Consider the following 16397-nt stretch of genomic DNA (forward strand, 5'->3'; position numbering starts at 1 on the left):
GGGATCCGCTTTCAGGTTCTGCTCAAGTTTCCACGCAACAGAATTAGGGCTATTTTTAGTGGAGTGACCACCAGGAAGAGCTGAAAACAGCTGCATTCAGCAGCCGTCAGGGAGGGGGAGGGAGGGAGGGAGGGAGGGAAAGAGAGAGAGAGGGGGGGGGGGAGAAAAATGAGAGCACATGGCTCGAGCCTGTTGATGTGGGAGACAAAGGGGTGTGGCAATCTGGGAATCTGTTCTTCAGAGTTAGGTAGGCATCCCCTGTTCAGAGCCCTTGAACCTTTGCAGCGATGGCTCTGTTAATTTAGTGCTTGACTGCCCTGGCTGAGTCCAGCCGGATGCCGTGATACAAGCAGATCGCAAGACCATCCGTCAGAGTGCCCGTTCCGAAAAGACAGCAGCTCCTTCTCACTCAGAAACAGCTACCAGACTTTTCTATGTGTTTGAGTCATTGCCTTAGGTTTCTTTTCCTTTCTGTAGATGACAAAAGTCAACGGATATTGGGAACTGGGAGGTGTGCATGTGTCTGTGTGTCTGTGTCTTGAGTCCTTTACTAGCTATTCATTCCTGTTAGACACTTTTAAGTGACTTCATCATTTTGAACAAAGTGCACTTAGCAATAAAAAGAGGGTTTTGATAACAGGTCTGTACACCTCATAGAACTAGTTAGCTTTCTTTCTTTTTATGTATTTATTATTTCTTGTTTGTTTTTTGAGGCAGGGTCTTTACATATTCCTGGCTTCTCTGGGACTTAATATGTAGACCAGGCTGACCTCAAACTCACAGAGATCTACCTCAGGAGAGCTGAGGTAAAAAAGTGCACCACACCTGGCCTCTCTCCCCACCCTCCCTCCCTCCCTCCCTCCCTCCCTCCCTCCCTCCCTCCTTCCTTCCTTCATTCTTTCTTTCAGAGGCATTTGCTATACACCTGCAGTTGCCAGCAACTTGGAATGCTTTGATGTGTATAAAGACAGAATCTACTTTGTACACGGAGTGTACAAAGGAGATAGCCTGGAGGGGCAGCATTTTCTAGACTGTACCGAGTTTGCATAAAGGCTGGGGAAGGAAGCTGTCCTGGATGGGGTATCTGCCTAGAGCATTTGCCTGTACCCTGGAGACCCCCTGCAGCTTGGTATCCTGAGAGTAACAGAGCACCAAGTGAGGATGACAGAGGAGGAAAGTAGAGCAGGTGAGGAGCTAAGCAACTTGGAAGTGACACAGATCACAGGGAGCCAGGGGCCAGTGCTTTTTATCACGTGTTAGACTGGACTATATAAAAAGCAAAGACATTGCCAAGTGCGTGCATCCTTGCATAAACATGTGTAAAGTTCAACAGTTCCATGCAATTAAGTAGTGTCTTCCCTGGGAAAGCTAAGGCCAGTGGAGCTGCCCTCAAACTGAGGGGCAGGTGACTCCTTTGGACAGTGCCCATGATGAAGGCAGAAGTGGGTGGAGAGGGAGGGCTGGAGGGCGGGCGGGCCACACCCTGCAGGATCAGTCACAGCAGGGGACACAACAAGAAGGACACATTGCACAGGTGGTTAGTAGCCGAGGCAGAGTCTACTCAACCTGTGCCCAGAAGCAGTCTGTGAAAGGAGCTGCAGGAAGCTAAGGTTTTCCGGAATATGTTGAAGGCTTTAATTATGTGGACTTTGATGCCACAGGAATTAGGCAGTTCTGTGGGCAAAATAACTTTAACGTTCTGCGCACAGTAGAGGAACTGTGATTGACAACAATTAATTGTATGCTTCAAAATAGTAGGGAGGATTTTGACTGTTCCCAACACAAAGAAATGATAATGTGTGAGGTGATGGATATGCCAATTACCTGGATATAATCTTTGCATGTTGTATTTACACATATAAAAATGCATATGTATCACAGTTATAATATATTAATTGAAAGACAGTCAGTCAAAATTGAGGAAGCAGAGTAGAATGTTCAAACCACAGTTTTATTCACACCTAGGAGGAAATGTCTGGGAAAATGTTCATTGTAGAGTCCAACCCATGACCTCGTAAACCTCTGGACATAAGCCAAGCTATAGGCAGGTGCTCTTCCACTGGGCTTTGCATAGAGCCCCCCTTCTCTGTAACCCAGACAGACTTGACCCAGACAGATTTGACAGACTTTGAAGTTACCATCCTCTTGCCTCAGAATTCCAAACCTGCGGCCTCCAAGGCTCAGTTACCATCCTCCTGCCTCAGAATTCCAAGCCCATGCCCCCAGGGCTCAGCTGACTTGACTTTTTTGAATGTTAGTTTTGAGTTTTCTAATGCCATGGAAAAGTAGCAATATCGTCCTCTTGCTTTTCCCTCGGGAGCGACATGATGATTCTCTGTGTTCTCCCTGGGAGAGTCAAATGTGGTTAGGACTGAGGTACACAAGAGTCTTGACCTCACCCCGCGTAACGTTGGATGGGGACCAGTGACTTGGAATCCTCAGGTCTGTTTCCATTTGTTTCCCTCTGCTAAACACCTGGTGTGGGACTGAGAGGCACACCTGAGGCATCTGGGGAAAGAGTTGCAATTGAAGCACTTGTGAGAGTGGCCTGTGAGGAACCAGCCGGAGAGAGAACAGCTGGAGAGGGAAGACAAGAGGGAGGCAGCTCTGGATGTGCAATGGGAGGTATCCAGACAAAGGCAGGTGCCAGTCACAAGTGTTACGCTGGCAGACATCAGAGACTACTTTTGGGGAATTTAAAATAGCTTCGTCCTGCTTTCAATCCAGCTTATAAGAAAGTCTGCTAAGCCATGGAGATGAGCCTCTGCATCTGGTCCTCAGGAATCCACTCTGCAGAGCCTGGACTCTCTTTCCTTGACAAAGACACATTTAGACAGGTCTCCTGCTGTGTCACCAACTTCCCCCAAATGAGCATTTTAATTTCCCTTTTATCTTTGGTGGGGTGTGGAGTAGGAGTGACTTCCAAAGGAAGAATAGGCTGTTTTCTCATCTGACTGGTGTCCGGTATCATGAGGAACACCCAGGGGTATGACAGGTATTAGAGTTCTGGTCTCTTCAGGACTCTGCAGATAGGTGGTAGTGGCTTCTGATGACAAAGTCACTTCTTCCAAGGGGCACATGAAGTGGTGGCACTAATAGTCACATCCAGCATGTCATTGCTTCAAAGTGGTGCTACTGTCAAATCATAGACAGCACCTCTTGCTTCTTAGTTCTAGGACTGGCTCAAGGACTTAGAAAACCCATTGCGGTCAATCAGGGGTGTAACTGTTTGGTGTCTAAAGCCTTGGGCTCTGTCATTCCCCGCCCCACCCCCACCACCATACACAGAAGACTGAACCCTGCCCTTGGATTATTTCCATGCAACAGGCATCTCCTCTTAAAGGGGCGGCGTTTCAGCCACAGCTTTGCTGCTGTCACTTGTGCCTAAGCATTCCCACCCCAGTGACATTGTCAGGAAAACCCAGCTGGTTCCCCTTGGAACCATTGCCAGTATCTCTGTGAGGCCATGGTAGAGAAAGGAGAAGTGTTGAGCTCTTTCCATCCTTCTGGGGTCATAGCGGCCTGTGTGGGAGACATGGGACTGCTCTCTCCATTCCAGGAACTTGGAGCATTTGACAAACGTGCCCATCCTATCCTCTGTGTTTGTGGTTACCGGGGTTTGGCCAAGTGTGTCCATATAGGCACCTCTGTTAAAGGCCTGGTCCCTAGCAGGGTGCCGTTAGGTGAGGTGGTGATACTGGAAGGTAGTGTTCATGAGTAGAATTGATTTAAAAGCCAGAGATCGGTCCCACTAAGCGCTCTCTGCTCTGGTTTGAGATGTAATAGAAAGCTGCCGTTGCCGTTTATACCATGACACAGAATAGCTAAGGGTTGGCACATCCCATTTGGACTTTCAGCCTCACGAACAACGGGCTGACGGTTAGCTGCCTCTGTCTCTCTTCGTCGTGGTTGGTTGTAAGCTGACCACTCCAGTGCTTTATCAGCACAGTATAGAGAGTATGTTGAGGGGCTTCTACTTGGGGTTGTGACAGTAAACCAGAATTTACCAAGCATGTGATGGGGACCAGGCCTGTGCTGAGTACCCAGTGAGGGCGCTGACAGCTTTGCAGCTTCCATAGTATCTCGGGTGGGAGTGAGGGCTTGCAACCAGAGAATGGCTGGGCAGGTGGCATTTGAAATCTGGTGACAACAGCAAAATGGTTGGGGCTCGGAGGAGAGGCCCATGAGGGAAGCTTCAGGTGGAAGGGTTCTTAGTGGCTTCTGCCATACAGAAGAAACAGCCTCGTCATCAAGGGATCTAGAAGCGACAGTCCTTCCAAGCATTCAGAGGTGTCTGCCATTCTTGACACATCTTAGAGTCCCCGATTCTATATATCTGTTTGTGGGACATGTCCACATTCAGTGTAAGGAGATGTTTGGTTCGTGAATGATGAGCAATTGAAGACAGTGTGGAATAGGTCTCATTTCCAGAGCCTAGCAATAGCGGAGCAAAGCTGCCGGCCTTCTTAGGAAGTGGCTGCTTCATTATTTATTGCCTTTTCCCACTATAACAAACAACTTGAAATAATCAGCGTATCAAGAGAGAAGGTTTATTTTGGTTTGGTTTGTGCTTTTATAGGTTCCAGTTCAAGACTGATAGGCCCCTTGCTTTCAGGCCCGAGGAAAGGTAGGGGACAAGTGGCAGAGCAAAAGTTGTCACCTTTGGGCCACGAAGTAGAAAGGACCCCAGGGTTCCATAATTCCAGTGAAGGCACACCGTCACACAGCTCCCTCCTTTAAAGGCTTTGCTAGCCTTCCAAATAGACTCTGGGAACCAAGCCTCTTTGGGGGAGCTGCTCAAGATGTAAATTGTGTCTACCCATCTTCCACTTACCTATCCGTCTAGCTCTGTTCATCTGTCCGTCTGTGTTTACCTTGTATCATCCATCGTCCATCTCTGCCTATCATTGTTTATCTGTAATCTATCATTTGTCATCTATTGAAGCATGGCCAAGTGCACACCGTGTCACGTGACCATCGTGACAGTTTGTAGCTGCTCACTGCTGTGCTGTCATTAGCCGTCTTCTGCCTCTGGAATTACTGTCCCCAGATAGAACTGAAACAGTGGCCACGAACAGCCACTCCCCAGGGCTCTTCCACCTGTCTCCCTTCAGCCAACTGCCATTCCACTTTCTGTCCCTGAATTTGATGACTCCAGGCACCTCAGATACACAGACTCATACAGAATCTGTCTTTCATGTAACTGGTTCATTGCACTTAACAGAATGTCCTCAGGGTTTATCTGTGTTACAGAATGACCTTCCCTTTTCAGACTGAAGATTATTTCTTCATGTATCTACTGCACTTCACTTTTTCATTCATGCATTAGTAAACTTGTCCGTCACCCCCAACTCCCCACTCCCCCCACACACCCCAGGTTACAGGCTCATCTGTCCATAACTGGTGTTTTCCTGGAGTGATGGGGATCCAAACTCAGGCTCTCAATGGCCCTTTCCCCATCGAGCCACCTCCCTAGCCTTTGATTCTTTGAGGAACCCCATGCTGTGTCCATTGTTTTGGACGTGTTAGGAGTGAGACCCACAGGCTGTCTGGAGGCTTTGGTAATAACGTAAACCTTCTTTACCTGTGTGGACCTCGCCTTTTCTCTGTGCTTCCCCTTGGTGTGTTGACATGGATGGGCCTGGCCACATGTGCACAGTGGACTCGCAGAATCTCTTGTCTCTTTTGGAAAACATGGAGTTGATCCCCAAAGTCTGCAGACACATGTCTTCTGGGGGAAATCCCAGGCTGCCCCAGAGCTTAAGCTGGAACCAACTGGCCTTAGACTTGGAGTTCTAGGAACAGCTGCTCCGCTCTCCTCTGCCACCATTTCAGTTGTGATTAGTAGGTTCATTTGCATCTAAAAGGAGTAGTTTTCTTATCAGCACCATTGAGTTGGGAACCAGTGTACTCCATTTATGTAGAGTGGCCCATTTAAACGGGGCCCATTAAGCAGTAAAAGTAAATGTGGGTGTTTTACAAATGCAAATACATCATGCAAATAATGCGCTTTCTGCTGAATGATGCCATGGTTTTCATATGTAAAATTAGAAACGTGTAGCTCTAAGATAATGATAAACACCTTTGCTACTGCTCAGTAAGATGTACACTGAGCTGGCGCTTCTGAAACCTGGCCTCCTGTTTAGACAGGACTTCTTCAGGACGCCCAAACAGGCCTTCCGTATTACCCAAAATATACATGCTCTTATCTAGTTATTTATATATTCCTTAGGTAATCAAGAAATCACAGAAAAGACGAGTTCAAGATCATCTCACTCATTACTTTACCATCAGTGATGAGGTTTATAATTTTCTTTCCGTTTTTCAAAGAATGTTTCTATGACCGTCGGGGAAGAAGACATAGTCTAGGCATGATCCTTTGTAAAAGATTTAATGATAGCACCACTAGAGATTTGTTTTTAATTCTTAAAGTCTGACCATTGTGTTAGGGAGATGCAAGCAGCATTCCTGTTTCCCTTTGTAGCTGTCTTCTGTGTGCAGTGCCCCTAGCCTACCTCTAGGTGGGGAATCACTGTTGGATGATGAGCACACACCTGAAGAGTGAATGAAAGGTATAAAGAAGAGAGACAGTAGGAACTGTGGATTATTCCCTGAGGGGCGGGATAGACTTTTAGTGCCAGAAGAGTTCAGAGAGATTATCTAACGGGTAGAAGTCGTTGGAAAATACCTTGCCGGGGTCTGAGATTGGTTGATCCCTAAAAGGCAAGGGAGCCCTACTGAGAACACAGGACAAGGGCAGACAGAAAAGAAGATGGGCTCGGATGAGTCCTAGATATGGTCTGTGTGCTTTAAAGACCCGCCCAGGCAGCATCTGAAGAATGGCGGAAGATGTTGGGGAAGGATGGCAGGGCTTCTGAGTGGCAGCAGGACACAGCGCTGATGGCACCTCTTGTTTCTGTGTGCACTGAAGTTTTCAGATGAAAAATTACATAGCAATTCATTATATAGAAGACGCACGAAAATGAAATGCCTGTTGACATGAAGCAGGAGTTTTGGGGTGAGAGTGTGCCCACTTGGCTTGGCGAGGATAAGGAGGAGTTTTGGGGTGAGAGTGTGCCCACTTGGCTTGGCGAGGATATAGAAGAGTTATGCAGAGCAAGTGGCTGTGAGGGAGAGCCTGGTGGGGAGGCCTTCTTACTGTTATGGAGAACTTCTCAGGGACACGGAATCATGGGGCTGCAAAGGCAGAGGAAGTGCAGGAGACTTTGGGGAGAGTCGACGGGGTGGGCAGAGGAGACAGTGTCAGACTCCAGGGGTGTGGCCCGGAACATTTCTTAAATAGTCACCAGATGCAGATTTTACTTTCTTCTCTTTTGTTATATGAGGCATGCAGACTTCAAGCTTAAAGTTTCAGCCCCTTAGCCAATATCTGAGTCACCAGCCGAGTTCTCAGTGTTGTAGTGACTCCGTAAAGATTCAAGGCAAGAAAAGCACAAGTGTGCTGTGTTTGGGCGGTGAAGATACCACGTGAAGAACAGCGACAGATCCACAGATTAATGTTCTAACCTTCTAGTCCCTCAGGATATGACTTGGTTTAAGATGAAATTAGCTGTCATGAGGTCCTGTTAGAGTAGGGTAGACCACTAATCCAATGTGGTTGGTGTCCTCACACTCGAGAGGGTTTGGAACAGACATGGAAGTGTGGGGACCTGCTATGTGAACATGAAGGCCGAGGTCACGAGGACACTTCCAGAAGCCAAGGACAACCCGGGGTTCCTAGCAGAGTACCAGAAGACGGCAGAAAGGACTGGAAAGAAAAGGGCTGAGAGTGTTCTGAGGCTAAATTTTAAAGCGACAATGCCCCAGACAGTGGAGAGGTTACATAACCAGAGGCAGAGTGCTGTTAGGTGAGGGATGGGGAAGGAGGGTGGACGGCGGCTGGTTTCCATTTTCTTCCCCTCTCTGAACTGCTCCCACAGAATCTCCTAAGCTAGGCAATTCCAAAACAATAGAAATTTAATTCCAGAGCCCAAAAACCCCAAGAGCAAGGTTTGGGAGATTTCTCTCCTGGTCCCTTGGAACACAGATTCTCACGGTGCCCCAAATAGCATGTTTCAGTGTGGCAGAAGTCTGATGAAGTCATCATAGCAAGACGCTTTTTAAAACATTGGTGGGAATATCAGGGAGGCACATTCCAGCAAACCCTGCTAAGGTCTTAGATGCTACCCACCAAGATTCTGAGACTTTGGGTTGCTGGAAGCAAGTGTTCAGTCTGTTCTTTCCGAAAGGATTTATCAAATAGAAGGGGTCTGACAAGGGATAGCCACTAAGGGACTAAAGAACCAAGAGAATTTGGCTACAGACCTGTAACATCCCAGCTCTCTACCGTCACCAAATCTCTAGTCCATCCATCTGATAGAACTTTAATACAGTGTATCGCCCATCGTCCCTCCCTCCCTCCCTCCCTCCCTCCCTCCCTCCCTCCCTCCCTCCCTCCCTCCCTCCCTCTCTTCTTCTTTCCTCCCCACACCCCCCAAAAAAACCAAAACAAAAAAAAAAAAACCCTTTAATTGATAATCGTGAGCAGGCCGGCCACTGCTGATATAAAAAAAAATGAGAGTTCATCTGGCCCAGGGCCACTGTCACCTGTTGTCATATGAGGGCATGGGCAGTCATGGCACACGGGGCCATCTGTAGGCTGGTCTGTGATGACATTTGCTTAGGTTATAAAGTGATCGGTGCTTTGCCCTCGGAGAATCTTGCTACTCTGTGGCTTATGCTTTCTGGGGTCCCAGATGGTGCTTGTCTGACCACTTCAGTGACTGCGCCCTGACAGTTGTCAACCTCGGAAGACTCACCAGCCCTGGGAGGTCTCCACCTGTCCTGTTTTAAGTTTCTTTGGAGGAGGAGGTGTCTCTCAAGCAGTTCCTATAGCCATCGATATTTTAAAACCATGGGTTGTATCTGGACTAGCATACCAGTTGCATTTGGGAACTCTCAAAACATCCTTCAGGAAGAGAAGAGAAGCGCCCGCATCTGTCACAGGATTGCAGAAAAGAGCCAAATTCAGAGAGCCCAGGGTGCTTGAGGAAGCGTGGGCACCAAGCCACAGCTGTCTCATGTGTCACTGTGTGGCCTTGTGTGGCCTCGAGTGTGTCAGGACACTTCTCCAAACTGCAGATTTCTTGGAATCAGGATGACAGTGGGGACCGCTGTGGTTTACAGAGCCCCTCTCTTTGACGCCTCATCCTGTTTCATTCTTAGATGCTGCAGGTGATCACTTGCCCCATATTTCACAAGCAGACAGTTGAGGCTTGGGCAGGTTAGGAGATCTGCAGGGGCACTTGTCCCCCTGCCCTGCTCACTCCGCCTTAGATAGGACCAGCTGCCTGCCTCGACTCCTTTTAATGTCCAGACACGCCCATTTGATTTACTTTTTTTAGGTTATGTTTCAGTGACTTTACTTTTCTTAAAATCTTTTATTGTTTGATAATTTCTTACATGCATATAAAGTGTTTTTGATTAAGCTTCCTCCCCCATCTCCTTCTTCCAGCTCCTCTTGTATGCTCCCCCCATTTTCCACTCTCCGTCCTGACTTCTTGTGCTCTTTGTTTTTGTTTCCCCCACTGAGCCTGCTCACTTCGTGCTGCCTGCATGCACGGGGTACAGGACTACTGGAGCCTCTCTTGAGGCCACATCTCTGAAGAAAATTGACTCTCTGTACCCCAGTAGCCATCATTGCCTTTCCGTTAGAAGTGGGACTTCATGTGCCCCTCCCTGACCCATCCTGGCACTTTGGCTGGCTTGACCTTGCACACGCAGCCAAGCTGCTGTGAGTCCATGTGTAACAGACCTGTCATGTCCAGCAAATAGTTTTCCTGCAGCTGTCCACTACCTGTGGCTCTTACTAGCTTTCCTCCTATTCTTCTGTGATGACTCCTGAGGCTCCTGTTTTTTATTTTTTACTATTTATTTATTTTCTTCTTCTTCTTCTTCTTCTTCTTCTTCTTCTTCTTATTATTATTATTATTATTATTATTATTATTATTATTAATTATTATTATTTTTGTTTTTCGAGACAGGGTTTCCCTGTAGCTCTGAAGCCTGACCTGAAACTTGCTCTTGTAGACCAGGCTGGCCTGGAACTCACAGAGATCCGCCTATCTCTACCTTCCAATTGCTGGGATTAAAGGCATGTACCAGCACCACCTGGCTGAGGCTCCTGGTTTATAACGAGATATTATAAAGTGTGGAGGGTGCTCTGAGGCTTGTAGACATTTGCGTATGCTTCAAGTGACGATTCTCTGACAGTTGGGGTGATTTTATCCCCAACTTCTGTGTCTGTATCTCTGCCTAGGTCCTCCTAATGACTACGTCATACATTTCAGGTACATCACATCCTTCCCTCAGGGGTTGTGTTAGGGTCTGAACCAGCCTGCCTGCCTGCCTGCCTGCCTGCCTGCCTGCCTGCCTGCCTCCCTCCCTCCCTCCCTCCCTCCCTCCCTCCCTCCCTCCCTCCCTCCCTCCCTCCCTCCCTCCCTCCATTCCTGTCCCCTCCCCCCTTCTTTCTCCTCAGGTAGGTTTGACCTAGCGCATTGCCTGCGCTGGTGTCCCCCTGTATACAACTAATGAATTGTGTGTGTGTGTGTGTGTGTGTACACTCTTGACTCCCCCCCCCCCCAAGGCATTCAATGGAGGATGCACAAACCCTGCGAGTTCTTTCACACGCCCTTCCCAGTGCTGACATCGAGTAGGCATCACTGCTAAGGTGTTTGATGAGCAGGCAAGCTCAGGCCATCATGAGGACTAAAGCTGAGCCGGCCTTTCAGTGTGCTGTGCGCCATTTTGGTGAACAGCACGGGAAGGTCAAACAGAGTGTGAATTACCCTGTCTTCCTGCCCACACGCCAGGCTTCTGGTCAGTCACCCATCCTGGAGCCCCTCTGTGTCCCTCCACATGCCTGGTGTTCTTGCTCTAGCTCCCGTGACTTTTGTACATCAGTTTCTGCAACCTCCAGTAAAGCAGGTGTTGGCATGATGCACCTTCCAGCTTACCCAGTTTTAAGTGTGCGGCACTGTAGTGTTAAGAGTGCTGGAGCCATTGTGTGCTCAGTCTCCAGAACTTTTACCCTGCAAGACCAAAACTCTGCCTATTAAATAACCACAGTCCACACCCCTGGCAACCCACTTCCTGCTCTGTCTCTGAGTGACCGCTCTGAGGACATCACGGAAGCACACTCTCTGCAGTGTTGGTCCTCTTTGCTGGCTTCATTCATTTAACGTTCCTTCGCATTTCCTCCATGGTGAAGCATCCTGTTCTTCGCAGTCGATCATGCTTGGCATCGGGACCTTAGAAGAGCAGGCTTCTCAGTCTGCTTGCCATTGGGCACATAAAAAGCCCGGACTGGTGAATGCAGTGGTGGGTCCTATCAGAGCTGCTTGAGCTTTGGGTTTATAAGATACCCCAGTTTCACAGTGATTGAAGCTCATGTGTGTAGGGCAGATTCCAAGAACTACACCTCAGGGCTCTATCACTGTGGACTCCCAGCATCCTCTTGGGGGTACATAAAAGAACACGAGGTCCAGAAGTGATTGAATACTGTGGGCCTCTGGGGGATACATGGTGTGCTGTTGGGGAGCTGTTGGGCCTCTCTTGGGTTTTGTTGGTTTAGCACCAGGCTCAACATTCAGCAGAACAGTGTTCTGAAATGCTAGTTCAGAGACAGACTTTCTGGCTGGCAGGCAAGGCCCTTCTTAACCTGTTGGCCTGCTTCCTTTGTCACCGGGTTGGTAAGGCTGATAGTGCTGAAGGTCACTGTTTGCACATTATTGAAATGAGACATTTGCAGTGCGGGCTTTGTATTGTTTCTGCTAATAGGAACCCACTGTCTTCCACATATGGTTAGTCAGATTGCTTTTTCTAGCCCGGGCCTTTGCCTGGGAGAGATTCCTAACAAAAGACCTTCCATGGGGAAGGATGGCTAAGACTTCTATGTGGGAAGGTACAAAGCTGGAGGATGAGCAAGGGAGCGAGGCAGACACCGGAAGCCCAGGTCTGCTCTTGTGCTAACCCCGGCTTACAGTCCCTTGAGTCCCAGGACTGTGGTCACTCCCATACGGAAGGTGATCTCCGTTTTGCCCACCACACGGAAAAGTTGGCCACTTGCTATTCCAGTGATCAGCAGTGTGGAAACCATGGTGAGACAATTAGAATTCCCCAAGTTATGGGCCCTTCCTGGCCATTTTGCGTGGCAGCGACATTCGGCAGTCACTTGTATTTACAGGACAAGGTTCAGGAGCCTGTTTTTATCATGTGTGTATCACTCTTCCCCCCACTCTTGATTTGGAAAAGGGGGGTGAGAGGGCACAGCCCCTCACAGATATCACACCACTATTTTCTGTGAATGCTTGCTGTTAATATGCATTTTTAAGTAATTTCATTTGGATGTATTTTTAACTAACTTTGAGCTCTAAAGGCCAATCAGCCAGGGATGTCTCCAGCTGCAGGAATAAAAATCAAGTTTGTGCTTTGCCAGCCTGCAGCTGGAGCCAGGGCCATTAGCTTTCCTACAGGCGTTCCCAGTCTCTCTAGATGGCATCAGAGGGACATATGACAGTTAAGTTCTTAGAGGTCACAGATAGGAGTTTCATTAGGCTTTTTGTTCTTTTCCTTAGCCCTTTGTAACAACAAACACAGCTCTCAATGGGTACTAGACAAACCCTCAAATCCCTAGCAATCATAAAGGGGCCTGTGGAATATGGCACTGGGGAATGCCCAGCTTACTTAACTGCTGGTAATACACACACACACACACACACCGCCTACCTTTTGAATGCACCAGGTACTGACAGCAAGGGGCCACTGCAGGCATTATGCTGGGCCAGACCTCCCTCCACCTCCTGAGGACGACCCAGAAGGACAGCAGAGCCAGTGGCCACAGAATCCCCATCAGTGATTTAAGGTGTTGGAAGAGTGCTATAGAAATCCTCCGGGAGATTTCCATCATACAGCGAATTTTCCTTATCTAAAACCACTGGGTTTATCTGACCTCAGCTCCCCATATTTCCTCTGTCCTGCGTATCTACTCAGTTTTCAGGCAAATCAAGGTCAGGATAAAAAGGAGATTTGGGTGGCAGTAAGCTGGATCTTCAGGCTTCTGCAGTAATACTCAATTATTGAATTCTCCAGAAGCAATGAACTCCTCCATATAATGAAGTCCTCAGTTTTTAAATATCTTTATGGAGCAGCCAGTTCAGTGTTGGCTGCAGCCAGCTTGCTGTTTCCTGCTTTATTATATCTTTATAATAAAGCAGGTGGTGGGTTCTGGGAACTCGCCGGCGTTGCTAAAGGCCAGCTTAAACATTTTAACGCACCTTGTTCGCCCTGACTGAGCCTTAAAAGGCCCCCAAATGCCATAAGAAAGGAATCGCATGGGAGAAAAATCAGCTTGCCATGATGGTCCTGCAGCCCCGTGTCCCCAGCTGGATCTGCTACTGTCCAGTCCACCCCCTTGTGACCCAAAAGCCCCGCCTGCCAGGGCTGACAATCTGGACTGGAGGAAACACACTACTTCTGATTGTTTTTAGTATAGAGGATCCAAAGCAAAATAAAAGAGAAAGGTCTGTGAGCATTCAGGTTTCTGGGCCATGCACTCCTCAGGTCTGCAGGTTCCACTTAGGCCTCCACAGTAAAGCAGGCGCTGCGCTAGAGCCCCAGTGCATATACACGTTAGGTTCATACTGCATATGTGCAGTCAGTTATGTTTGCAGTATTGCTACAGATAGATGTACAAACCTCAATTTAAAGTTCCTTTGTTGCTAAAGAGGCCAAGGATCATTGGAACAGAGGACAGCAGTCCTGATCCAGTCGCTCCACATGGTGCGCAGACCTGTAATTCATTTCAAAAGGAAAACAAAACAAACAGCAACCCGGAGCTTAGCAAGGCGTGCGAAAGTGAAGCGCAGTGAAACAGGAAGTGCCCATGTTTGCAAGCACGTCTGACATTATCATGCTCTTTAATAGCCTTCTTATGTGGTAGCTTTTTTCTCTTTCCTAACTCCTCCTCAATCATGCCCCGTGTCCCTATAGCTATGACAATATTTGTACCTCTGGTAATGAAATTCTGGCAGGCAGAATGCCACTGGCATCTCCTGTCCTTGTTAACAGTATTGTATCCCTTGCAATCAGACTCCAACTGACTACTGAAGCGTTCTTGTATTTATTCAGGGGTGTGTGTGTGTGTGTGTGTGTGTGTGTGTGTGTGTGTATGCGCGCGGGCACACATGTGTGGGATGATGAACTTACAAATGTATTTCTCTGGCCAATTTTAATTTGTTAAATGTTGAATATGATTGATGCTGCTTTAAACAACATCATTTGCCATATACTGTTTTGGTGAGAGTAATTTAAATTGCCCCTTGGCCTGCATGTCTAGCATTGTGAACCGAGGGCTTTCTAACATTAATCTTAAGCTAGTCCTTGATTGAGGATAACCCCTTTCCACTCGAAGGGTTTTTTTACTAAGATTGGGTGGCTATAAAGTTTTTCACTGACTGTCTTTAGACAGTGAAAATGCCCCTCTAGAAATGCAGTGAGCGCCTTAGTGATATATTGATTTCGTTCATGTTCTTGCCTCTGCTGTCACCAGAATGTGGGTGGCAGCGCATCTGCAGAGTGTTTTATGGGGTATGGAGTGCAACATTTTAAGCCAAGAAATTGAAAACAAGATGCAAAACAACAGAAGGGAGGGCAGGAGTGGATCAAAGTCACATCTGTGTGGAGAGAATTTGGTAGGGGAGATGGCAAGAAAAGCCACTGCGGGTATATTGCCGGCCAGTTCTGATGTATAACCAGGAAGCCAGCAGCCATGCTCAGTCACGAGACATGGACAAGGCTTGTTTGCCACGGGCATCCATGGGCACCCATGGGCTCATGAGCAGACACCAACAAGCTTACTGATATCACTAAATCAAATCCCCAACCACATGCATTTGCCGGTGGCCTGTAGATGCTCTCTCAATGGCCAGTTGTGACCCTGTCCAAGACGATAACCAGAACATTTGCACAGATGGTTTTGCTGTGGGGAAAGAAAGCTCGTTTTTAACCTAATTATTTTTAAAGCATGCCTGGGGAAAGGTTCCAAGGCCGCCATGTGTGAAGTTTGGAGAAGGGGCCGCCAAGGAGAGGGCCCCCCCCCCCCCGGGGAGTGAGGTGGATCCTGGTTCTCAAACCTCATGCACATCTGTGTTTTCTTCCAGCACATCAGGTCCACCCATCTGGCCAGGCAGTACCTTCTTCAAGAGAAACGGAGCCCTTCTGCAAGGTAGGTGTCTAGGAACAGCACATCCTGTTCCCTCGTCTCCTTCCCTCCTTCTTTGTGCACGGTGCCTGTCGGGGCGCTCACTTCTGGTTAGTAGTGGCTCTCTGGAGAGGTGTGTGACTGTACCCCGGGTCTGAATGCCTACTTCTTAGTTCTTCCTGCTCAAGTGTCTCGGTGGCTGGGAATTGTGAGTTTGAAACCAGGCCTCTATCCCAGGGCTGTTTCTTTGGTGGAGTTAGAACAGTGACAGTTGGATGTGTCGGTAGTGCACAGTAGTGCACATCAGGTTGATAAAAGCAAACTCTCATGTGTTTCTGATACCTGGGACGATCCCAGCTGGTTTGGGTATATTGACACTTCTGTCGTCATGGAGATACATTTGTTCCCCGTTGTCTCCTAACATTGCCTGCGTACCTGGAAGGTTGGCTGCAGTTTGTTCTGATGCTCTGGGGACAGTTGGTCATCTAGTGTCATCGACCGGGGAACTGTGTTCCAACCTATCCTCAAATGTGGTCTAGATCCTGTCAAGGAATCCAAACTGTCTTTCACCTCCAGTTTTGCTGTGAAATTGCTTTGCACTGTCCAAGTTGGAGAAGGGATGGTTGAAAACGGATGATGTATGCCTGCTTCTTTTAGACGTTACTTTTGGGTTATGGCTGTTGTGGGTGTCTGCTCTGTGTGTAAACTAGGCAGTCCTTGTTGACTATCCCACCCCAACTCATGCAGGAATTGTGGACGAGAGGGAAGCACAGACAGGGAAAGTGAGTAGACTGGTGTGCGCCAAGAGCTTCAGAGCTGTGCCGTTGCAGGATGGGGGATTTGATGCCTTTGGCGGCTGTTCAGCCTGTCTGCGAAAGCGTACACTGAAGCGAGCCTCGTATATGAAGGGGTCAGACACTCCTGTGGTTAAGAAGAGGCGTCTACCATTGATTTTTCTGGAGTAGTTCTAACAATGGTGGGAGATACAGTTCTTGTTTCATGGGCCACACAGCTTTAGGCTTTTCAATAGCACATGAAACTAGGATCCGGAGGGTTTGGGGGTATTTTTCTTAATACAGATACAGTTGAGTAAATTTTACTTTTGTAACCATCATAGGTGCCCTAAATGACTAAGAAA

The 16397-nt window shown here is 48.0% G+C and overlaps 1 protein-coding gene across 13 annotated transcripts in view; it reads left to right on the forward strand.

Moving 5' to 3' along the window:
* Positions 1–16397, forward strand: part of Foxn3 (forkhead box N3) — a 375406-nt gene that overhangs the window by 260629 nt on the left and 98380 nt on the right. For all 13 annotated transcript variants that reach the window (XM_038338247.1, XM_038338239.1, XM_038338237.1 and 10 more), the window contains one exon: positions 15219–15283. In XM_038338247.1, the coding sequence (XP_038194175.1) occupies positions 15219–15283 (65 nt within the window). The remainder of the gene's footprint in view (positions 1–15218; positions 15284–16397) is intronic.

This window comes from Arvicola amphibius, chromosome 7 (assembly GCF_903992535.2).
Source record: "Arvicola amphibius chromosome 7, mArvAmp1.2, whole genome shotgun sequence".
NCBI classification, from domain to species: domain Eukaryota; kingdom Metazoa; phylum Chordata; class Mammalia; order Rodentia; family Cricetidae; genus Arvicola; species Arvicola amphibius.